The sequence below is a fragment of the Micropterus salmoides genome, unplaced genomic scaffold (genome assembly GCF_014851395.1).
Source record: "Micropterus salmoides isolate LMB-PRFRI ecotype aquatic unplaced genomic scaffold, ASM1485139v1 Ms_hic_scaffold_16, whole genome shotgun sequence".
NCBI lineage: Eukaryota > Metazoa > Chordata > Actinopteri > Centrarchiformes > Centrarchidae > Micropterus > Micropterus salmoides.
In genome coordinates, this window is record NW_024040707.1 from 30,599,246 (window position 1) to 30,625,541 (window position 26,296).

The 26,296-nt window shown below is 39.9% G+C and overlaps 1 protein-coding gene across 1 annotated transcript in view; it reads right to left on the bottom strand.

Annotated features, from left to right (window-relative positions):
* Window positions 1-9,611: 9,611 nt before the first annotated feature.
* The window catches only part of itchb (itchy E3 ubiquitin protein ligase b), a 37,313-nt gene continuing 20,628 nt past the window's right edge, over window positions 9,612-26,296 (bottom strand). Inside the window, exons 14-24 of the mRNA XM_038723391.1 lie at window positions 24,479-24,551; window positions 22,880-22,951; window positions 21,821-21,909; window positions 20,585-20,744; window positions 20,283-20,416; window positions 14,867-15,007; window positions 14,502-14,622; window positions 14,237-14,341; window positions 13,494-13,590; window positions 12,938-13,010; window positions 9,612-12,713 (exon numbers count right to left, since the gene is read on the bottom strand). Of these exons, the coding sequence (XP_038579319.1) occupies window positions 12,614-12,713; window positions 12,938-13,010; window positions 13,494-13,590; window positions 14,237-14,341; window positions 14,502-14,622; window positions 14,867-15,007; window positions 20,283-20,416; window positions 20,585-20,744; window positions 21,821-21,909; window positions 22,880-22,951; window positions 24,479-24,551 (1,165 nt within the window). The 3' untranslated portion in view covers window positions 9,612-12,613. The remainder of the gene's footprint in view (window positions 12,714-12,937; window positions 13,011-13,493; window positions 13,591-14,236; window positions 14,342-14,501; window positions 14,623-14,866; window positions 15,008-20,282; window positions 20,417-20,584; window positions 20,745-21,820; window positions 21,910-22,879; window positions 22,952-24,478; window positions 24,552-26,296) is intronic.

Genomic DNA, 26,296 nt, shown 5'->3' on the forward strand with positions numbered 1-26,296 from the left:
ATTCTGAAGGACATTCAAAAGAGACTCTGGTGTGCTTGACACACCTCTGAAAAAGCTGTCAGTAAACATGCGATTGGATTCCCCTGAATTTCCTCAGGGAAATGAAAATGAGCATCCGTAGTTTTATGAATGCAGATCAAACGCTAGAACGCACACACACACTGCAGCACATGCTTTATTGTGAGCATGTGCAAAAGTGTCCTTATAATCAATCTGTTTAACAAGGGAGAAATAAAATATCCACAGTTAGTTGGAATCAATTGAACAACCTTCAGAACAGGAGTCCTGCACAGTATTGACTGAGCTAAACATGCACAAGTGTACAAGGATTTTAAATAATTTGACTTTGTTCTGGCCCGCTATGTAACAGCTTGAAAAAAATTTTTGGCCCAATCCCAGACTTATTTGCCGACCCCTGGCTTACAGTACATGCCTTATATGTGGCCAGAGACAAAAATAGTATATTTCTTGCCACCAAAGGAGGCAACACAATTGACTGCTGTGGATTCCAGCTTCAAGACGAAAGACTTCGCACAAGTGTCTGGATATGGAGCTCCCGGTCACACAAGGTCAATGTAATGGGATTTATTAATCGCCGAAGAACTGCAAGATTTTGGCCTGACAGGGGGCAAGGGATCATGGGACACCACCACTCCATCTTCTGGGTTAGGATCAGTGCAGTGTTCCTGGAAAAGATGATCCATTGGTTGAAAGATATTAAGGTTAAGTTTGACCAGAGGTATTTTACCAATACCAGCAGGCCAGGACCAGCCCTCAGCATGTTTTCTGATACCTTTTTTCCACTAGTATTCCCTGTTAGCCTTAACGTTGGGTTATCACAAGTTGATAATGAGCAGACCTAAATTGGAGCCTGTTTGCTTTGTGGACAGCAGAGAACCCATTAATGAAATAATGTAAATTTAAATATTGAGCTCTATTAGCTATTCCACATAATGTCTGGATGACGGTTAGCTCCATGGTATAATACTGAAACTCGCAAATTAAAGCAAATATCACGGAAACTTGAGAGGAATTGGCGTTCCACCAAAGTGGAAAATTCTCGTTTAATTTGGCAAGATAGTCTTAAAACTTATAGGAAGGCCCTCCGTAATGCCAGAGCAGCGTACTACTCATCATTAATAGAGGAAAATAGGAACAACCCCAGGTTTCTTTTCAGCACTGTAGCCAGGCTGACAGAGAGTCACAGCTCTATTGAGCCAAGCATTCCCATAGCTCTCAGTAGTTACGATTTCATGAGCTTCTTTAATGATAAAATTCTAGCTATTAGAGACAAAATTCACCAAGACCTGCCCTCAACTGGCACCGACTTATCTCTTAACTCAGGAACGTTAGAAACAGCTGTAGAACCAGATACATGTTTAGACTGTTTTGCTTCCCTCAATCTTTACCAACTAACTTCAATAATTTCTTCATCTAAACCATCAACCTGCCTCTTAGACCCCATCCCGACTAGGCTGCTTAAAGATGTTTTACCCTTAGTCAGCACCTCTATACTAGATATGATCAATCTATCTTTATCAACAGGCTATGTACCACAGTACTTTAAAGTAGCTGTAATTAAACCTCTTCTGAAAAAGCCCAAACTTGATCCGGATGTTTTAGCCAATTATAGACCTATATCTAACCTTCCATTTCTCTCTAAGGTTCTGGAGAAAGCAGTTGCTAAACAGCTGTGTGACGTTCTACAGAGCAATAGTTTATTTGAGGATTTTCAGTCAGGATTTAGAGCTCATCATAGCACAGAGACAGCACTGGTGAAAATTACTAATGACCTCCTTATTGCATCAGACAAAGGACTTGTCTCTGTACTGGTTTTATTAGATCTTAGTGCTGCATTTGATACCATTGACCATCAGATCCAGATTGCAGAGACTGGAATATTTCATTGGCATTAAAGGAACCGCTCTAAGCTGGTTTAAGTCCTATTTATCAGATCGATTTCAGTTTGTACATGTTAACGATGAGTCCTCCATGCACGCCAAAGTTACTCATGGAGTTCCTCAAGGATCTGTCCTTGGACCAATCCTCTTCACTTTATATATGCTTCCTTTAGGCAATATTATCAGGAAACATTCCATAAGCTTTCATTGTTATGCAGATGATACTCAGTTATATCTATCGATCAAGCCAGATGAAACTCATCAGTTAGCTAAACTTCAAATGTGCCTTCAGGATGTTAAAACCTGTATGACCTGTAATTTTCTCATGTTAAACTCAGATAAAACTGAAGTTATTGCTCTGGGGCCTAAGCACCTCCGTGACGCATTATCTAAAGATATAGTTTCCCTGGATGGCATCGCCTTGGCCTCCAGCACCACTGTGAGGAATCTTGGAGTTATCTTTGATCAGGACATGTCGTTTAAGTCTCACATTAAGCAAATTTCAAGGACCGCCTTTTTTCACTTACGTAATATTGCGAAAATAAGGAACATCCTGTCTAAAAATGATGCAGAAAAACTAGTCCATGCATTTGTTACTTCTAGGCTGGATTACTGCAATTCCTTATTATCAGGCTGCTCGAAAAAGTCCATTAAGACTCTTCAGCTGATCCAGAATGCTGCAGCACGTGTTCTGACAGGAACCAGGAAAAGAGATCACATTTCTCCTGTCTTAGCTTCTTTGCATTGGCTTCCAGTAAAATCCAGAATAGAATTTAAAATCATTCTTCTTACCTACAAAGCTCTTAATGGTCAGGCACCATCTTATCTTAAAGAGCTCATAGTACCTTACTACCCCACCAGAGCACTGCGCTCCCAGAATGCAGGGTTACTTGTGGTTCCTAGAGTCTCCAAAAGTAGACTAGGAGCCAGAGCGTTCAGCTATCAAGCTCCTCTCCTGTGGAACCAGGTTCCAGTTTGGGTTCAGGAGGCAGACACCATCTCCACATTTAAGAGTAGGCTTAAGACTTTTTACTCTTTGATAAAGCTTATAGTTAGTGCTTGCTCAGGTAGTCCTGAACCATCCCTTAGTTATGCTGCTATAGGCCTAGACTGCCGGGGGATTTCCCATGATGCACTGAGCTCCTCTCTCCCTCTGTATACAACCTTATCCCATTATTGCATGTTACTAACACAACTTCTCCCCTTTCTGGTAGTCTTGTGCTTTCTCGTCCCTCTCCTCTCTCCTCCTATCACTTCCTGCAGGTTTTCTGGCTCTGGATCTGTGGAGTCTGGATCTGTGGCTGCGGGTCACCTTATTATAATCATTAACATTACGATGGTTACTATAAATAAATAAATAAATATCTCTCTCTCTCTCTCTCTCTCTCTCTCTCTCTCTCTCTCTCTCTCTCTCTCTCTCTCTCTCTCTCTCTCTCTCTCTCTCCTCTCTCTCTCTCTCTCTCTCTCTCTCTCTCTCCTCTCTCTCTCTCTCTCTCTCTCTCTCTCTCCTCTCTCTCTCTCTCTCTCTCTCTCCTCTCTCTCTCTCTCTCTCTCTCTCTCTCTCTCTCTCTCTCTCTCTCTCTCTCTCTCTCTCTCTCTCTCTCTCTCTCTCTCTCTCTCTCTCTCTCTCTCTCTCTCTCTCTCTCTCTCTCTCTCTCTCTCTCTCTCTCTCTCGTAGGGCTTCTGTAAATATCATCACAGAGTACGGTCTAGACCTGCTCTTTTATGAAAAGCACTGTGAGATAACTGTTGTTGGGATTTGGCGCTATATAAATAAAATTGAATTGAATGACCTTAGACAATCATCATTTTTAGATGACTTTCACAACTGATGTTGACAACATTTTATAGCTTTAAAAGGGATACTGGAGAAAACTTTTAGTCAAAATTTTCATTTTCATAAGACAGAACTACATACAGTGTTTTATAAATGTATTCAAGTGTACCTCTACATCTGGCTCAGCCACAGGTGTACCACAGCTGATCTGGAGAGAGGTTTTCTTCAGTCCTGATAGGATGCCTATTCCAGCTACCCAGGTCAGACTTCAGCCGTGGAAGAAACACATAATGCACACAAATGTCTGAGAGGTCAATAAGTCGCTCTTTTTCCATTGTATGTACATCATAGTAGTGACAGCTGAGCACACATCACGCCACAGTTTCTCTATCCTAAGAATATATTGAAAAAAATACACCAAAATGAACACACACTGCACAAGCATATGTACAAAGGTTCGAGTTCTCATGTGAGGTTCTGCTCCAACTGATAGTGGTGGCATTTTATTGTGGACACTTTTGTCAGTCAATGAATGTCAATGAAGCTACCACTTCCTGTTCCTCGTACAGAGAACATGCAACGGGCAATGTCCACATTTTCCACCCCCTGGTCATTAAGAATTTAAGCAGTCATCATGCATTGTAAATGTAAATGTTCCGTACTTGTATAGCGCCTTTCTAGTCTTTTCGACCACTCAAAGCGCTTTTACACTACATCTGCATTCACCAGTCACACACATTCATACACTGAGCCTAAGTGCTCAAACGGAAACTAACATTCACACTCATTCGTACACTGGCAGAATAGCCGCCAGGGGCAATTCGGGGTTCAGTATCTTGCCCAAGGACACTTCGACACGCAACCAGGGGGAGCCAGGCATTGAACCGCCGACCTTCCGATTAACGGCCAACCCGCTCTACCTCCTGAGCCACAGCCGCCCCATTGTGCTAAGTTGTGGCCCAGGGGATTAGCCAATTGTAAAACCCACCAGAGGGGGTAGCCCATACCACATAGAACAAAGACTAATGGCCTGTTAGCAGAACTTTCTTGTACTTCCTACCTTGAGGGCCATCCATGTTTGCGGACACCATTCAAGAAGGAGGAGAATTCCAGTGAGGCTTTGTTGTTGGCAGTAGCATCAAGATATAGGATCTATGTAAAAAATAATTGGGAAAACAGAATTCTATATCATTAGGTCGCATCACTGTGACACATTTATTTTTAGTACATACCCTTCTTGAGAAACCATCAATCCCTCCAAATATCACAATATTAAGTCTGAGGCATGGTCTGAGGAGAAGAAAGTACATATAATTTTTTTTTCAGACATACGATTGGGGATTAGAACTAAATTACAAGAAAATGATAATTGTTGTGGTGGCAGCCCGGCTGACGGTGAGTGTCCTTGTTTTTTCTCCATTTTATCAGTTTTCTGTTCTCTGCCTGCCTCCTTGTGTTTTCTCCCCTGTGTGCTCTCTCTCTCCCTCTGCTCCTGAGCCCAGCCAACTACCTGCACCTGCATCCCATCAGCCACCTCGTCAGCCTGCCACACCTGCCAATAATCACCTCATGACTGCCTGTATTTCAACCCCGGTTCTCCATACCATCCTCGCTTGATCGTCGTTGCTCCATACCCGGTGCCACCCCCACGTTCAGGCTTTCATGTTTCTTGTTTTTTTTCACTTACCCTGTGCCTTGTCGCTGTCTTCCCTAACCTTGTCTCTCTGTCTGTTTCCCTCCCAGGTACACTCACCCCCGTCCTCCGTTCGGCTGGGCTCATCCACTGGCCCACTCCTCCTCAGACTTCCCTCACGGCGTCCTCCCGGTTCCCCTGCCTCTCCTCACTTCCTCGGCCCCTGTGTTCCCCAGCTCCCTGGCCCCCTGTCTCCTTGGTTCCCCGTGCCTGTGCTTCCCCGACCGTCCTCCTCTCCCTCCCCTCCAGTCCCTCTCCCTTTTTCCCTGAATAAACCTCCTTCCCTCAGAGTGCTGCATTTGGGTCCTCTCTGTCCACACACCACGCAATCCCATAACAGATAATCATATCCCATTGTCTTGAGGCATCGGATCTCAACCAAGCTGAATACCAATGGGAGATCTTGGACCTCCAGTATCTCACAAGTGAGTACACCCCTCACATCTGTGTAAATATTTGATTGTATCATTTCATGTTTCAACACTGAAGAAATGACTAGTGTTGTAGTCAAGACCACCCAATCCAAGACCGAGACAAGACCAAGACTTTTAGGGGCTGAGACAAAGTCGAGACAGAGTCAAGACCAAGACCAGTTCTGGACCAAGACCAGTTCCCCACATTACATGACACACAATAAAATGTGGAACGAGATCATAGGTGCTTCTCAAACTGATCTGAAAGATCCACATTCCCATTAAAACACCAAGAGCTGAAATCAATGTAAGCACCTTCGTTCAACACTCCTTTTCCATGTTTACCATCGCAATTAGGAGCAACAGTCGTTAACGGTAACACATTTTTAATTAGGGTAACTTGTTGCATTTGAAGCAGTAAGTTTTACATCCAATCATAGTTAGGATGTTAACAAATATACTATCCTTGATATTCCCAAAGTTATGGTCTTGACTGGTCTTGAAATAAAATCCCTCAATGTCCAAGACCGAGTACAAATGTGGTCAAGTCAGACAATCAAAAAGTGGTCTTGATACTGGTCTTAAGACCAAGACTGATCTTGAGGACTACAACACTATAAATGACACTTTGCTACAATGTAAAGTAGTGAGTGTAGAGCTTGTATAACACTGTACATTTGCTGTCCCCTCTGCTTGGGCCCTGATGCGTGGGCCCAATTTGGACATTTTCAGTTAGGGGTGTACTAATTTTGTGTGCCAGCGGTTTAGACATTAATGGCTGTGTGATGTGTTATTTTAAGGGGACAGCAAATTTACACTGTTATACAACACTTATACACTTTTGTGAAAACCTTTTGTAAGACTGGTGTTCATCACTGTAGTAGAGTTCAGACTTGTACAATTTTTGCTAAGGAACATTGAACCTGTTTAACATCTTATTGGTTTATTCTTTACCCCTCTGTATCCATCTTATTTTTTACTTATTTGTTATTCTTCAGGATAAACGGTATTTGTTGCGTGGATATTGTTGTTTGACTTAAATTATTTAGGGAAATAGAACCATTACAATGCTCAAATGCAAATTCTTGATTTAAGCTTCCTATACTTCCACTGAACAAATTAATTCCAGTGAACAAAAAAGTCCACCTTCATGACCACTAGATGGACACTGGCTGCATCAACAACTTCTCTTTAGCAAAAAAACCTTTAGAGTATTTCATGTCAGTGGCATCAATTGGCCATTAAGACAGTGGCTACAGAAACCAGCAAGTACTCACACACCTAATGGTTTCCACCATTCCATTAAAATATCAAGAATGTTATAGGAGCAGACTAATGTTTTACATAACAATGAATTGAGAAGCAGTTCTTCATACAGCAGTTGTATATAGCCTAAGTTAGTTGCCTGGTGCTGCCTAGCTTGTTAAAGGTTAAGTGTGTAAGTTTCAGTGACATCTAGTGGTGAGGGTTGCAAATGAATTGCAAAAAAACTCCTCACTCAATGCTCCCCCCTCCCCTATCCAAGAGTGTAAGATAGCTACAGTAGCCGACACAGGACAAAAGAGAGTAGCCAGTCAAGAAATTAGGTTTCTTGGATAGATATATTAAGAAATTATATTTTACTTAATAATTCAGTAAAACCATACGGTATTGCGAATATTATTGTTAATAATATTATCAATTGGGGCGGCTGTGGTTCAGGAGATAGTGGGTTTGCTGTTAATCGGAAGGTTAGCGGTTCAATCCCCAGCTCCATCAGACTGCATGTCAAAGTGTCCTTGGGCAAAATACTGAACCCCGAATTGCCCCTGGTGGCTGTTCCGCCAGTGTATGAATGTGTGTGACTGGTGAATGCAGATGTAGAGTAAAAGCGCTTTGAGTGGCCGAAAGGACTAGAAAGGCACTATACAAATACGGAGCATTTACATTCAACAATAATTGTTCATCAAACAACAGCAACATCAATAAACGAAGTGCTACATGATGTTGCATACTCCTGTAATACATTATTTTACTGTACAGTAATCATGCATTTTGTTACATCTTGGGAAGGTTTGCTCATCTGGACAAACATACCAAAGCAAAGACCATCTCAAAAACTATTACAAGTATGACCACTGACAGAGAACATGTAAGCGCACTGCTTCTGCACCACAGTACATTAAAAACCACATAATACATGTACATACATACACAAACATACAAGTTTACAAAGGACTTGTCAGATGAGAATCAAGGCTCCTCTCCACATGGTCGTATAATAACGCTGTTAGCAGTAAAGTGTTTTCCACCAGGGCAGTAAAATGTTTAGCTTAGTTGGCTGATCTAAACTTTTATGCTGTACAGTTTTTTTTTTCCAATAATAATCAGATTATCTCACGAACGTAACCCACACATTTCTATCCAGGTAGCAAAACAAAGATACAATCTGTCACTGTGCTGTCACTCAAAAACTCACCAGCCAATGGCAACCCCTAAAAAAGCCTGCCCACACGAGACTTTTGTGTCAAAAATGTCAGGCTAAGGAGGGAGCTGACAGTATGAGTGCAAAACTGACAGGGAGAGCAAAAGTCTGATCAGTGACAAAGCAGCAGAGGGAGATGTATTATCAAAAAAATAAAAGACCACTTGTTTGTTTGCAAGATATGAGTTTTACTTTCTGACTCTTTTTTTTTGCTTGAGTTAGTTTTATTTTTTTGTATTATAAATTACACTGGAAGGCCCAGCGTGGAAAACGGGGATACCTAAAACAAATGTTTAACTTTGACAACAGTTAGGCCATAGTAATACAATAGGCAACACATGATTACTACTGATAGGTCTATATATAGGATCAAATACAATAAGAAAAAAAATCTATCAATGCTGAAATACATAAATATCCCATTAATAAATAAACACAAAAATAAAGAAATTGTAAATAATTGACTGAATGAAGAAGAACTTAAAGTACTGTCTAATGTCAGGTAATGTAATACTATTTTTATGTTTAAAAATGTATAATTAAGTGAATATGCATATTGGTAATTAATAGATAAATGTCAATTTATCTACATGGAGCTCTTTGCAAAGGATCCTCTGGCTAATTTACAGGTTTTAAAAGATAAAGATGAATGTAAATGTTTTTAAATGAGCAGGCATTTCATTAGTGTATTTTATCTGCATGAAGATGTTTTAATGTACTGGTTTTGATAGTGGGCAGTTACTGTTGCATATGTAGAGGTAAAAGGGTAGATGTTTTGATTGTATTGTGTCGTTTTATGTTTGTACTGTCAGACTTGCTGTCCTGCTGCCTTTCTTGGCCAGGGCGCCCTTGACAAAGAGATTTTATCTCAATGGGTCTTTCCCCCTGGTTAAATAAAACCTCTGCAAATGCATATCTATTGATTTCTGTATTTCTACATTTCCTCATCTATTTGGTTCTATATGTTAATAAGGCTGCTACTAACTTTATAGCAGGATTGGATAGCTGGGGAAATCAGTCAGAAGCTCTAGATCTTGCAGCTAGCTGTAGCAGTATTGAGCATTGGTAAGTAGCTTCTAGTCTTTTCCACATTAACCCAAACTTTCAGATCTTTAAAATGGCTCATTACAATTAGGGTGAATTATTATGTTAACTTAGTTTTCTGAAAATGAAGATTTTGTTTACTACACTGAAACAGTTATAATTTCAATGTTAATGTGATATTTCATGTTCCTGTGTTAACCTGACTGAGCTGTTGAGACTGGTGGAAATGACCAAACATCATACTCTTAATAAATAAAACGGATAGTCTTTTACACTGTCACTGATTCTTTCACCCATCCAAGGTACAAACACACACGTACACATTTTTTATTTAATTTATTAAGGTGACAATTTCTATATTACACATGTTTCATGTACACCCAAAATTAAACAGGGAAAAGAAAATATAGTGTTACCATAAACCTCTTATTATTAAAACCTTTCTTTTAAAAAAGAAAATTTGTTATTGACACCATTTACAACTTGTTTTCATATACAGAGTGACAGTGGTTTAGTTGTACATGGAAAAGTCTGGAGAACAAAAAACGCAGTGAATTATATTTACATATTTGCTTAACGATGTCCCTCTGGATTTTAATATATGACCGACCCAGAACAAGATTAAAACAGCACTTTGTATCAGGGATAACAATCAGAGGCAAAAATGTAAATAGGCAACTTTACCAATCAACTTTTCATCATGATACATTCGTTATAATACACTGACTTTGTCTCAGTAGTATTCCAGCTGAAGTCACACTTAGCCACTGAAACAGGCCACGTGTCATCAGCTCATGTTTAGCTTTTCCACACTGGTGCAGGTTATTTAAAATAAATTTATGAAACTCCTGTTGGTCTGGTTATTGTCAAGGAGGACCGACCAAAGCCAGAGTCCAAAGTATTCATTTCACCATTAACAAGGTCGATCATCTCTGCTGGCCTCAAGTTGCTAAAAGGATACCCGATGCCTGAGGGTGGAAATAAGGCTACTTGAAGGCTAGTGACAAACAACCACCTCACCGTGTATGTGGAAACAAAGAGCCTAGAGCAACATCCAAATGTTTAAAAGTGCTGTGCTTTGTCAGACTAACACCTGAATCCTGTGTTCCTCAGTAACCACAAGTATCTTTTCAGTGTGTAACTAACATATTAAGGAATACACTGCAAATACTGAGCAACCACACTACCTGGTGTTTGTATTTCATTTAGGTTAATCATCTTCTTAAACTCTGTTACTGTTGATCAGATGTTGTGTAATGTCAAACCAAACCAAACAAGTGTTTGCAGTTACACTATAAAGTCTGTTTCTTTACACACTCAACGTTGGACTCCACATTGGTAAAGCATTTGGAAGTTTCTTTGTGCACGATCTGTAATTAACTAACAAAATCCAAAATCTGCTGTTCTTCTTCTTTGCATAAAATGGATTATGTGTGTCAGAAATGTATTTGTAATACAGTAATATCAATAGAATGTTTGTCTCTAAATCAACAAATGACATCAGAGGAATTGTAAGTGATTTTTAACTGAATTGTTATTTATTTTTCACATTCATTTTGTGGTTTTGCTGTGGGGCAAGAAAAGACTTAAAGTAAGGTAGTAGCTACAGCACTCATCTTCAAATGCTACATATGTATGAGGAGCAACATGCAGTTTCTTTTGAGTGTTGCAAAGAACGCATTTAAAATGTCATTGCAGATTTTACCTAAACACGGATTTCGTTTGACTTGCATATGGTGTTTTTCCACTTTGAGTCTTTTTACTGAAAGTACTGAATACACAGGTCATCATCTTAAAATACTTACTTCTTCCCCAATGGATTTCTACATTATCTTGTTTTTAAAAATAGTTTTTGGAGCTGATATTAAGATGAATAACTTAAAAGATTCTCTCAGAATACTCTAATAACCCATGACGCCCCATTCTGCATCACAGCATATAAACTCCAGCCCTATAAAACTAGGGTCAGTTTAAGTTCTATTGAAGTCTTCCACATGTCCCACCACTATGAACAATGAAGGTTACAACACTTTCCACAATGATTAAGTGATTCACAGATCAAATATTATAGAAGCAGGAACACTCTTTTGTTACTTATATTAGGCATATTTCACAAATCTCTTTGAAGCACCATTAACTTTGAGCACTCCTTTTTTGATTATATCAAAGCTATCATCTTATATTGGCATGTGTTACTATTCACTTAAAGATGGGGTAAGTGATTATAATCCAAAACATGTTCTTTTGTCAAATTCAGCTAAAATCTTCTCATTATCCACTAGCTGTCCCTAATCAGGTGTTTGTACACAGCTCTGTAAATGGCGAACAAACAAAGTGACCTGGACCAAACACTATTCCAGCCGTTCACGCCATGATTTGTGTGCGACTTGCCTGCGGACTTACTTTCCAGTTTGCCAAGACATGCTGTTGTTGTGATGTTGGCTATAGTAGCAGTAGAGTTTTGAATATCTGGTGTGCTGGCTCTGGGACTGTCTCGTCCTCTCTGCATGTTAGCGTCATAGCAGCAACTGTAACAACAGTATGCTAACCCACAACTTAGCTAACGTTAACTGCATTACTTGCTGTGTTGTTGTTCATTCTATAGCATAGTTTTTGTCATGGTGTTGGATTTCTACAGAATCACTTACTCCTTCTTTAAAAAAAGATCCACTATAGCCAAGAGTAGAGATGCAGGTGAAAGATTTGTGAGAGATCTGAGGATGTGATGAGGAATACCACTATAGGGATGATGCTAAAAGTGGAGGCAACTCATTCTAATGCAACACACAATCTTAGAGCAACAAAGTTTGCTTTTTGGTGAAACTTAACCCTGTTTCAAAAAAAGCACATCCACTCAATCTTGCTCTCAGTCTGATTTTAACAGTAAATCAAAGTTGTCTGCTGCTCACCATTACAATATCCCGTGTGAGGAGGAAAAACTACTGCAGTCCCATTAAAGAAATGGCATAGAGGGTGAGTTTTCAGGATCCCATGCATAATTTGCTGCACATTCTCAGAGACAGGAGCAGCTTCTGTCTTTTGGTTTAAAAGAATAAAACATTTTCACATACCATTCAAGCATTGAGAGGCCTGCTGCGAGCATGGTGTACACAGTAGACACAAATCCCAGCTCCTTTGCAACAACATGCAGGCAACAGTCTCACACATGCACCTTTAGAAGTACCACACAGGTGTGTGTATACATGAGCACAAACATACGAAACACCTGTCTTTTTAAGAGAGGCTCCCTGATTTGAACACTGGTGGTCTTTATTTCTTCAGACTCCTGCGCCAACGGTTTAAACTTCTCCTGGTTTCGTCTCACTCCTGTCCAAAGCCTTCTGTCTCCTCAATGGCAAACATCAGCTTCTCCTTCAGTTGCTCATAGCTCTTGTAGGGTGGCAAGTCCAGTCTGTTGAAACTGGTGAAGATAAAAAAGATACTGTATTTCAGCTTGACATTGGATGTATTCTCCTCTGCTGTTTATTCAAGTTACAACCTCTTTTTGAAACAGCTGAATGAAAGTATTTTTTTAAGCTGGTTGTGATTATGTTCTCACTTATAACAACAAACCAAGCAAACTAAAGCAGAAACCTTACAGCTTCTTGCAACAAACTGCTACAAACAGGGTGTGCATGAACTTACCACGTGTGACTTCTGGGAAGCCAGTTTTCTTTTCCCACCTTCTCAATACAGAACTTCTGGGGACCATTGCTTCCTGTAAAGTAAAGCACAGGTCAGAAGGAGCTAGAATGACCAGGGTTAATTTAACACGCCATCATCAGTATGACAGTTACAAGATACTGGGACAAACATAATCAGACCGCACTGATACCTAGCTAAGAAAGTGCTTTATAAACAATGACAATAGTAAAACAAAGCTTCAAGCTCACCATCTACTACTACTAACCAACATTACTTTTAAAACAAATTAATCATAAGTCATAATTTCCAAGCCAACATGCTTAGGACTTGAAATAGTTAAATCTCAGACATATCTTGTACCTAGGAAGAAATGTGCTACTATAAGTACAAAATAAACAGAAGACATGAATAAAGAGAACATGCAATAAATCAACACAGGACAAAACTCTGTCTACGTTTCAATGGGGCTTTACCCAGACACTGATCTAGATGCATATGCCAGCTGATTTTAAAATGCAATGCCAACTTAAATAAGTTATAATGCTGCAATTATTACCCATAAGGTCGGCAAAGCCTCCTACAGGCAGGCGACAGGTACCGGTGACAAACTGCAGCAACCTCATCCTCTTCTCATTGTCCATCTCCTTTATAAACTGCAGGACAAAGTGACACGCAGTTTAAAAACACTTAATTATCACAAGAAAGTATACATTAAAAAAAACTATGAGCAAGATAAACGGCATCATAAATAATGCACTTCTAGTGGGGAAAGATGTGTTAAGGGTTTTTGTATGTTTGTCTTTTTATATACACCAATAGTGAACAGACATATTTAACTTACCCACAAAAACTGGCAGTTGCTTAAGGAATTTGATACAAAAAGCAAGTAATGTGTGCCCACAAATGCACCAAAATCTACTTTTAGCATGGTGCACAAAATGTTGCAGCGTTTTCTTTCTGACGGTGCTGCATAACACAATTCACACATTTAAACTGACTTGGGCTTGTTAGGTACAGTTCACACATAAATACCTCCACCTACCCATCCACTACATTTTAATTGCAATGATTTCAAAACGTAATACCACTCATACACTAGAATGAAAATGTCAACATATAAAAAGAGAAACCGATAACAATGATAATAAAATGCGATTAACATAAAATATGAAGGCTCATGACACAGTATATTTATTTGGACTTGTTGTTAAGTCATTAAACGTATATTTCTCATGTCCTTAATGTCTCTGTGCATTACAGTGAAAAACTTGAACAGGTAACTCCTACTGGTGCACAGACCTGCCAGAACCAGAGGATCTGTTTGCTGCTTCGTGCATAGTGTCTGTAGATGGTGTTTTTTTGCCAGTCGCCAAGGTCAATCTCCTGCATACCACACAGCATCACCTGTAAGACACAAGTTATTCACTTTAAAATAGTCATTGTATTAATCTTAGCAACAGCGGCTGCCATCGGTGTGTCAGTGTATAAATACAGCCTTTTACCATTTGCAATCCAGATTTAAGCATGTATCATGTTAATCATAGAGTTTCCAGTTTATTTATACCTCAAGCTCTTTAGCATCAAAGTATTGTAGGTACTGCTGAGGGAGGACCTCATTGAAGCCTTCAAAGAAAGCCTGTGTCTGCTCTTCCACTCCTCTGGACAGCCTCCACTCTGCTACCAGCCTGCCGGGGGAGACGGGCAAACGCACACACAGACATTACACTCTACCTCATCAAACTCAAACACACTCAAAATAGAAAAACTGAGGTTCACGATGTGCTTCATTTTCAGAAAAACTACATTCTAGTCTAAGGAATGTGTGGAACCAAGTAAAACCAACCTGACATATAAACTACGGTGTGAATTACGTACTGAATAAAAAAAAAAAATAACAGAAATGACTGAATCATATCTAAACAAACCTACCTGATGTACTCCTCCTTGTTCTCCTCAGTGACTTGGATGTCTCCTCCTCCTGGTTTCAGTTCATGGGTAGAGATTTCCCCCAGAATCTCTTTGTCAACAGAGAAGAACATCTCCAGCCCACACTCCTCGATGTTGTTATCCCTAAAGAGTAGCACGGGCAAATGTTACAACGCTGTACGTCACACATCATCCTTTGTTAAAAAGAAGGGAGTTTTAACAGACATGGCAGACTTACAGACGGTCAATCAAAATTAAACAAGTTGCAAATATTTGCAGCATTGTAACAGAGGGGCAACCAAAAAGGATCTGCTATAGCAGAAATCGGAACTCAGTGCACAAATAGTCTAATAGCATCAACCAGGGGAGGGGGACTTGAGTCACATGACTTGACTAGAGTCAGACTCAAGTCGCAAATTTGAAGACTTGAGACTTGCTTGACTAAAAGACAAAAGACTCAACTTGACTTAGACTTGAGACAGGTGACTTGATTTTTTTGCATTCAGTTCGGTTCCAGTAAAAATATTTCATCAATAAATCCCCAGGGACTGCTGCTGCATCGTTTCATATTTGCTGTTAGACATGGCTAGTTTGTCATTGTAATCGTAATAACTCCGATTTGGATGTAAACAAATGCGATATCTTGTATTCAAATTAGCCGCTGAACTCTGACCTTTCGACCCAATAGGAGCTCACTTTCAGCTAACGAGAGCCCACGCTGTAAGCCCCTATTATTTTGTGGGTAGGCTGAGCCAACAGCAACCAATTGTGCCGATGACATGATCGTGTAGCCAATAAAATTCTGAAAATAACGTCCAGCTTTAAGTAGGAAGCTGATGATCTACCAGCAAAGAAACACATCTGCGTCAAGCTACGGCATGATGCAGCAGCAGCTGCTTGCCACCAAGGGGCAGTTCTGTTTTTGAAAAAAATGCGCTAAAATGTACCCTTAGAAACACCTGTGTATAATGTTCATTTTTCATGGTATTGGTATAAAATTTAAAACTGGACAGTGGGAGGCTTTATGCTGTTGCCCCACAGTGTTTTCTAGCTATAGTTGTCTGCAGGCATTTGTAAGCAAATCTTCAAGGTGAAACGACAAATACTACTTTAAGTGTTCTTGTATTAATAAATTCCAGTAGCACTTACAGTGATTCTGACTTTTGGGTTAGACAGTTCAGAGTGTTATCTTTCAGAGAAGCCCCAAAACCATGCATTTATTCCAAACGGTTCAAGAACTGCATTTAATTAACTTTGGATCTGCCTTGAATAAGCGTTTAAAATGAATTTTACAGGAAAGGGAAGAGCTTACCGTTACTGACACATATTTCTATTACTCTATAATTCTTCAATAATCAGTGAAGGACCGCCTTTTTTCACCTACGTAATATTGCGAAAATCAGGAACATCCTGTCTAAAAATGATGCAGAAAAACTAGTCCATGCATTTGTTACTTCTAGGCTGGATTACTGCAATTCCTTGTTATCAGGCTGCTCGAAAAAGTCAATTAAGACTCTTCAGCTGATCCAGAATGCTGCAGCACGTGTTCTGACAGGAACCAGGAAAAGAGATCACATTTCTCCTGTTTTAGCTTCTTTGCATTGGCTTCCAGTAAAATCCAGAATAGAATTTAAAATCATTCTTCTTACCTACAAAGCTCTTAATGGTCAGGCACCATCTTATCTTAAAGAGCTCATAGTACCTTACTACCCCACCAGAGCACTGCGCTCACAGAATGCAGGGTTACTTGTGGTTCCTAGAGTCTCCAAAAGTAGACTAGGAGCCAGAGCGTTCAGCTATCAAGCTCCTCTCCTGTGGAACCAGGTTCCAGTTTGGGTTCAGGAGGCAGACACCATCTCCACATTTAAGAGTAGGCTTAAGACTTTCCTCTTTGATAAAGCTTATAGTTAGGGCTGGCTCAGGTAGTCCTGAACCATCCCTTAGTTATGCTGCTATAGGCCTAGACTGCCGGGGGATTTCCCATGATGCACTGAGCTCCTCTCTCCTCTACTTTCTCTCCCTCTGTATGCAACCTTATCCCATTATTGCATGTTACTAACACAACTTCTCCCCTTTCTGGTAGTCTTGTGCTTTCTCGTCTCTCTCCTCTCTCCTATCACTTCCTGCAGGTTTTCTGGCTCTGGAGCTGTGGAGTCTGGATCTGTGGTTGCAAGTCACCTGCTGCCCCCGTGTTCCTGCTCGACACCCTCTGCTGCAACGACTATTGTTGCTAGTCTTATTGTTATTATTGTTATTATAATCATTAACATTACGACGGTTACCATTAACACTATTATAAATATCTGTACCATTTTTCATTTAGTCTATAGCAACATTACCTTCACTGTGTGTACCTCTGTGTGTATATTGTGTAGGCTGCCTCCCTCCCCTCTCTCTCTCCTTACATCTCTCTCTCTCTCCTTACATCTCTCTCTCTCTCTCTCTCTCTCTCACCCCAACCGGTCGAGGCAGATGGCCGCCCACCCTGAGCCATGGTTCTGCTCGAGGTTTCTGCCTCTTAAAAGGAAGTTTTTCCTTGCCTCTGTCGCCTAGTGCTGCTCTTGGTGGGAACTGTTGGGCTTCTGTAAATAACATCACAGAGTACGGTCTAGACCTGCTCTTTTATGAAAAGCGCTGTGAGATAACTGTTGTTGTGATTTGGCGCTATATAAATAAAATTGAATTGAATTGAATTGAAGCCAATAGTAGACTAAATAATAGGGACACCTTGGTGTATAGTTCAATATAATTAGAACAGAAACACTCTTTACATCTTCCAAAATGATCATACAGCTGAATTGCAACCTCTCTTAAACTGTTTAAATAAACTGAATTCCAAAGAATTTCATATGACTTGACTTGCTTGACTTTCATCACAGTAACTTGGGACTTGCTTGAGACTTGGACATGAGTGGCATACTCCCACCTCTGGCACCAACTAACATGATGATATCAGATGGGAAGCAAACTGACAGTTGACAGAACTGCAATATAATAGGATCAATACAAAATTTTTTATCTATTTTTCCACCCAGTCCCTGTAATTCTGGACGGGGGATACATAGTGCTTTGGAGGAGCAGAGAGAGGCGGAGCTGTGACACAGTGCTACTCATTACAACAATTGTAAGGTTTTTTTTGTTTGACTTACATCCAGTCCAGCTGATCAATTTTGAATGCATTCAAAAACGACTAAGCATGGCAATGAAGCAGCCTATCAACATGAAATACTTGAGGGGCTCAGGGTTGCGCTGATATGGAGACAGTTATCTTCACCGGTATATAGCGACTTAATGTTAGTAAGTCGTTATAGCGATAGCGACTTACTAACATTAAAATCCAGTACAGCTGATCACTATTTAACTTTAAAATGAGTTCAACTGAACGCTGCCTGTACGCAAACAATTGCTTAATATGTTTGTGTATACTTTCTCTGAGATTTTCCTGAGACTGAGACTCACTCAATGTATGGCCTTTGCTGTTAGGGGTGTGCATCTTCACTGGTCTCACGATTCGATTATCAGGTCAACGATTCGATTCGATTCCTCGATGCATCACCTCAAGGGTGGGAATTTCTAAGCACCTCATTAGGATTAACAAGGCTACGATGTGATTGTAAAAGGATACAGATGTATTTTTATCGCTGTTTGACTATTTGGTACTTTTAAAACAAAGTATTTGTAACACATTGTTAGCTAAATGTGGTCTTCATTTCATGAGCTGAGCTGACCCACGGCTGAAATTCCTTCCTCTTCATCTGCAATTCATAAGCAGTGAAGTTTCTACAAATAGACCTATTGTTTTGAAGTCTGAAACGTTTTGCAGACTTGACTTAACCTGTATTTGCATTTTGTGACTCGCAAACATCTCTGTGCTATAGTGATATCTCAGGAAATTAAGTCATCCGCTAACACTAGTAATACGTTTAAGCAAGATGTTAAAAAATAGTTAGGGGTGTCTAACATGGCATGAGATACACTATATTGCCAAAGGTTTTGGGACGCCTGCCGTTACATGCACATGAAGGTTAATGACATTCCAAGCTTAATCCGTAGGGTTTAATATGGAGTTGGCCCACCCTTTGCAGCTATAACAGCTTCAACTCTTCTGAGAAGGCTGTCCACAAGGTTTAGGAGTGTGTTCATGGGATTTTGACCATTCTTCTTGAAGCGCATTTGTGAGGTCAAGCACAGATGTTGGACGAGAAGGCCTGGCTCGCAGTCTCTGCTCTAATTCATCCCAAAGGTGTTCTATCGGGTTGGGGTCAGGACAGTCAAGTTCTCCACAAAAAACTTGTCTCATCCGTGCACTAGGGGTGGGAATCACCAGAGGCCCCACGATACGATATTATCCCGATATTTATGTTGCGATTCGATTTTATTGCGATTTTAAATATATTGAGATATATTGCAATATATTACCTTTTTCCAACTTCCAATTAGGTCCCTAAAGTCTTTATCTAAAAAGATACATTTCTCTGTTTGGTCCTGTTTTCTAGTTGACTAAAAAAGCAATAGATTTTATTATTCTATCACCAAAAAGTTAAAACTCCCATCTGCAATTTATATAATAAAATATTGATACTTGGCGTTCATGTATCGAAACAGTATTGCCATGGCAAATATCACGATACTATGCTGTATCGATTTTTCCCCCACCCCTATTGTGCACTGGTGCGCATCATGTGGGAACAGGAAGGGGAAATCCCCAAACTGTTTCCACAAAGTTGGAAGAATGAAATTGTCCAAAACGTCTTTGTATGATGAAGCATCAACAGTTCCTTTCACTGAAACTGAGGGGACAAACCCAACCCCTGAAAAACAACCCCACACCATAATCCCCCTACCACCAAACTTTACACTTGCACAATGTACCGTTCTCCTGGCAACCGCCAAACCCAGACTCGTCCATCGGATAGCCAGCCAGAGCGTGATTAGTCACTCCAGAGAACACGTCTCCACTGCTGTAGTGTCCAGTTGTGGCGTACTTTACACCGCTGCGTCCTACACTTTGCATTGCATTTGGTGATGTAAGGCTTGGATGCAGCTGCTTGGCCATGGAAACCCATTCCATAAAGCTCTCTACGCACTGTTCTTGAACTAATCCAAAGGCCACATGATGTTTGGAGGTCTGTAGCTATTGACTCTGCAGAAAATTGGCGACCCGGCTGTGATTTTATATGTACTACCACTTCATGGCTGAGTTTCTGTTGTTGTAAAGTCAAAGATTTGGAGGGGTGTCCTAAAACTTTTGGCAATAGTATATAGAGGAGGTACACAGTACACATAAACAATCTAATTCCATCAATCCCGTTTTAATTATTTCATGATTAACTTAAATAAGAAAGAGATAGTTTGACTTGCTGTAAAAGTAGACTAACACTTCTCTCAAACTGTCATCCACATGGCTCTGTGTACTCACTTGATCCACATGAGGGAGTTGTAGAACTCTGGGTCTATGGACTCCAGATCTTTGAGGGCCAACGGCTTGTTCAGGATGCGCTTGTAAAATGGCAGTGAGAAACCAGTGTCGATGAACTTGCTATGGAAAAGAGCCTGAGGGATAGAAACACACAATGTTTAATTATTGGTTGAATAAATCTTTTCACAATTTGCTGTGTAGGAAATTATTTTCTGTACAGTAAAAAATCCTAAAAATACTCTTACAATGATCTTTCTTGCTGTACTAATTATTATAAACCAATGCATTCGCAAATAACTAACCATGGCAATGAAGCGTCCTATGAACTTGAAATACTTGAGGTGGTCAGGGTTGATATAGGAGGCAGGGTTGATCTGGAGGCAGTAGTTATCTTTACCGGCATATTCAAACAGGCAGTACATGGGGTTTAAAACCTCATGGGACAACAGGAAGAACCACTCCCTGCAAGAGAGGAGAGCACAGAAATGAGAAAAGGACAGTACAATATTGCTAACATCCAACCTGTTGGCTAACATATTAAAAGTAGGGAGCATTCATTTAGTGTAGATTTACACGTTTACATACCCCTCTAGGTCAGCCTCTTGTGAGCCAAGCATAGGAGCAAACTTCAGACTCAAATTACAAAATTTAAAGGGGACCAATTATGCTTTCTCTTATTTTTTATCTATAAAATAATGTTACAATGTCGAATGTTTATATTAAACATGGCCAAAGTTTCAAATAATGTGAGAAAAAAGCTTAGGTTTCAGACTGCTCTAGGTTTAGAATGTTTGTTCCCGAAAGTGCAGATCTGACAGGCTTTTTTGGATGTGAAGGAACGTTAGTTTCTTAATGGAAACATGGCTTCACTTATTGCTAAAGTAACTGCTAACCGTAGCTGCCGTCAGCAGTTAGCTTCCATCTACAAACTCTGCAACAGAGGAACAACCCTCACGGGGACGGGGCTTATAACGGAGTTGTAATGTAGTTTTATGTTGTTCTAAGGAAGCACTGAATATCTAGCAGTATCTCTGCCATTGTTATGTTGTTTCAGTTTTATTAATGATGTAGGTCAGGGGTTTTCATAGTCTGAGTCTAAGGGCCTCCCCTCAGACAAAGATGGGAAATTGACTGATCCACATCCATCAACCTATGGACGCTTATTATCATTTTCCCAGCCTCTCGAGGCAGAGGATATTCTTGCGCTTTTTCTAAAAGGTGTGTTAAGCTAGCCACAGAGTCTATTCAATGTCTTTCAGAAGTAAAAGATCTCAATTCAACTCAGAAGAGAAAATTTAAAGAAGACTTCAGCTATCGAAAGTTAATTCTTTAAGAATTACTGCCAACGAATGTAAAACTCAAAATCACAAGACAGACAGGTTACAAAATCAGTTTCAAAATATCCAATTAATTATTCAGAGTGACTGATGGACCAAAGCAGCTACAAAAAAATTTAAATGAAACACCGTAACACTTTTTATTCACTACGTGTGAGCACACATTTCCAACTGTTTATGTTCAGCCACTTTTTAACTTACCTGGCGACACCTCCATAGTCAAGGCCTTCTTCTCCAGGGAAGATGATCCATAATCTCCTGCGCAGATCTTGAGCGTTGAAGCTCATAATCTAAAATAGAGACAATGTATTGATAGATTGGAGGTGTAATCACTGCACACAATAATAACCCAGTGCACCGGAGATATTACAGTTTTTCTTAATTGATTAAGCACTTTTCCTTTCATGTTGTGGCCATTCTCAAAACATTGACAGTGAGTGATTACACCACAGCATTTTATACTGAGCAGTACAACACTTTAATTGTACTGCAGTCACTCACTCAAAACATTTAACTGAAAGGTAAAAAGCTTCATCAGCAAGTTTATCACGGCCACCAAAATAACATTTTCCTTTATCATTGCTTTAATGGTCATATCTCCCTCTATGATGTATGTCTTTTCCATATCCAGTGACTGTGGTACCTACATCTCAGTTTCAACCCGGTGTGCAAGTCAGTTTGATAAATGAGAATTCTCACATCTATAGTTTACAGGTGCAACAGTGTTTGGAGAATGATGGTGCCAAAGCAACTGAGAAAAGTTGTAAAGTGGTGCATGCAACACGCTTGGTCAATTAAATACTGTCAAATAATTTAATCTTAACACAGACAGTGCAGGAAGTAAAATTAAGAAATGAAGTCCTACTTTTAGTTACTGTCTATAAATAAGAGAAGGACCAGGTCATAGGAGATAACAGATACAGGTTATGTTGGACACCCAACCCTGTGGTAATAAGAATTTACCATTCTAAAGTCTTTATTAACTCTTTAATTACTTTAAGTTGTTTGTTTTCTTTGTTGTTGTTTTTTGCAATGTTAAAGACCAGCAGAGACACCATTATTGATTATATTTAGGAGATACACTGATAAAATTTTATTCTACTAAAAGGTGCAACAACCAAGGCAATATCCTTTTAGCTAGGAGGTAGAGTAGGTGAGGCTACATAAATAGCAGAACAAGGCAATGGTGTGTGTAAAAGCACACCTTCCCAGAGTTCAGTGAGCTTGGTGTGACTGCATAGCTGCGGTAGGTTACTTTACCTGCTGGAAAGAGTCCTCAAACAGGGTTTTTCTGGATACTGTGATCTTGATGTGTTGAGGCATTGACAGTTGCTGAAGAAAAGGGCAAATGTCAGAAACATTTAGCAGTCAAATGTGCTTTCAACTGTCAGATCATGAGTCATTCAAAATTCACTTCAAGGTCACAGTTGATATGCATGTGGAATGCACTCAATCGCACACACACACGCGCACACACACAGTGTGCCTTTTTGTTGTCATTCAATATGTAATACTGTATTTCATACTGGATGGGTATGAAAACAAAAATGTATAATAGTATAACTGTTAACACATGTTGTTTTACAGTACATCTGGTGATAACATATAGTTGTACTTTATAATTATAATACTTTATTTGTTTTATTATTTATTTGTTTTATTGACTTTGTGATATAATGGCCAGTCCCTCAATCATGAAAGAAATATGGAGAATCTTTGGTTGTCAAATGATAACAGCGGTCCTAGATCGTACTCAGAGGTATGTCCACCGACAACCTGCTTTACAGTTACTGCGACCAAAGACGCCATAATTCACTAATCATCAATCACACAACTCACTGACATACTACAAAGTTTATATGTTCAGCCTGACACAGATGGTGATTTTATTTTATTAGACTCATCTACAACAGTACGATTTCAAATTAACTTGCAAATTATCGGAGTGTTTAGTAATACATTAATCCATTTGTATTATGTATACAGTAGGGCCGGGCATGTTAACGTGTTATTAACGCATTAATTAACACCAACAATTATTTTATCGCACATTAACGCAGTTTTTATTTTATTATTAGTTTGAAAGTCTGTTGCTCACTGGCTCTGAATACACATACAGTCAAACCATGGGTCACAGGAGGGGCGGGAAGTTGATCAGCCTGCAAATCACCCACCCAAACAAGCAGTGGAGGGAGGCTTCGGCTGACTACGCTGTCATCTTTTTTCCATATTATTCCACCCGGGATCCGTTATCACGGCAGCAGGGGAGCCGCTTGCTTGTTAATGACGCAGCTTGTCAAACAACTCAAACAGCCAAAACAAACATCTGCACCCTGTGTTCAATGCTGCTTTAACGTTACCTGGTCTGTGCTTGTAAAATATCCACCGTGACTTGTAACGTCATTTCAAGTTTTTAACCGAGTGAAGTCTGTGTGAGTGAACACACGGTCCGCCCCCCTCCCATCATTATTCAATTTTACGCGTAACAATGCGACTAATCGCGATTAAAAATTTTAATCACTGCCCAGCACTAGTATACAGTAATACATAATGCAACTGGATTGGGAAATTGTGTGCCACAATAGCACCAAGACAGATTTTCAGTTCTTGCTTTGTGGTTGAAGGGGTGCTAATCAGTGAAATTACCAGTGGTACATGATAGCTGATTTCTTCCATATAATATCCCAAATCTCAAAATAGTTCCCTTTAAATAAGGTATAAATTGAAGTGGTCCGCTGATGGTTATGGTACTTTTCCTGATTAATTATAGTTGGGAAAGAATCTTGCACTCAAGGAGAATGTTACTTAAGAATAACTAACCAGTAGTCCTGTTGAACTGTATGCTGTTATGACTCTTACCTGGCACCAGAATCTGAAGTACTGTACTTTGGCTTTGAAATCTCGAACGTAGGTGATCTGTGGTCCATTTTCACTGTGAGCAAAAAGAAGCAGATACATACTCTAAATATGTTTTAATATCATAAAGAATATTAAAAAGGTATTATAGTCTATAGACAAGTCTTGCTGGCGTGTAAATATGTTAACGTTATTTGGCCAGTATGTTACTGCTTCTGTCAGTTCAGGCAGTCACATCCTTACCCCGATTCAGTTTTTTTTTCACTCCTGGAACCTCTCAAGACATGTTATGCTTACAAGTTTTTATCATGAATCAACTGAGTTCATTTTAACTCACACTTTAACAATGATTCTATTTCATAAGAGTATAGCAGAAGAACTCTGGAAACACATCCTTTGTTCATTTCTAGGATGCAGAAGAGCTGGAAAGACTAAAGTCAGATTGTTGACAGTGACTCAGGTGACCCACATATCTAAGTTACAATAGTTACAAAGGAGCTATTAGTGTACATGTTTTACAATTTGTTTCTATCAAGCAGCTCACCTAAAGATTAATTCAATCCATGTTCATTTAGTCATCCCAGTTTTTTAGCAATATACTGTTATTTACTTTTTATGTATCGTTTTCCTCTAAACCCACTTCACCTGCATATCCTTTTAATGATTTCAGAATTTCTTCTTAAAATAGGAAACGCTTGCTTATGTCATGATCCAAGCATGGCGTGGTGGTGCAGTGGTTAGCACTGTCGCCTCACAGCAAGAAGGTTGTGGGTTCAAACCCCGGTTTCTAAAATTGTCCGTGAGTGTGAGTGGTTGTTTATATATGTGTGGCCCTGCGATGGACTGGTGACCTGTCCAGGGTGTACCCCGCCTTTCGCACAATGTCAGCTAGGATTGGCTCCAGCCCCCCACGACCCTGTACGGTTGACGATGGATGGATGTTCCAAGCAGGCCTTGTGTTTTTTCTTCCTTTCTGTCTCTCCCCCTCTCCTGTGCTTTGTTCTGAGTTCTCTACAGGTGCTACAAGATGATTGGCTTCCACCTGTGCAGTCTGGCCTTGCAGTTCACAAGTCTGGTGGTGGCCAATCATCGTGCCAAGCACTCAATAATAGCCTACCTGAAGAGTCCACTCTCTTGGACTTTGTTGCTGGAAACGCAATACATACATGCGTCTGTTTAAGCACAAGTTAAAATTTTATAAAGAAAGGACTATGGTATGAGGTTTAGGCCATAAAGCAAGTTTGGCTATTTTCTTCACTCACATAGTTCACTTTGTCTAGAAACACTATGTTTTGGTAGATAATGTAGTGAACAACGGTGTGGATTTGTGCATTTTACATTGAATAAATTTGGAGCTACCCTAAATTCCTTTCTCCTCCCCAGAGAAGATGGGGAGGGGTCAAAGTTGCTTTCTCTAAGTGCTATCCCGACCATAAAACTGGCACCTTTTTGATTCCGAAGCTGATAACGCGGGGCCTGACTGTTAAACTGACAAAGGGACACGAGCCAGCCATTGGCATCTCCCTGAACAGCCTATCAAAACTGGCCCCCCACACACGTTTCCGTGGCAACTGACCTTATTCTTTGTTTTATTACCACATCAAAGGGATACTCCTTGTCTCACCTAAGTGTGACATTGTCCAGGACACTGAACTAACAATGTAAAACGGACTGCAGTCTCCAAAAGACTCAAAGCATTTAATTAAGTTAATTAAATCTTTAGTTGCCTGAATACGTTTGCCTCTATTTGAGTAGTTATGTTAACTGTTGTTGCTATCTGTTGTTGATAAGAAAGAAGTTACTTGTGCAATGTTTTTATTT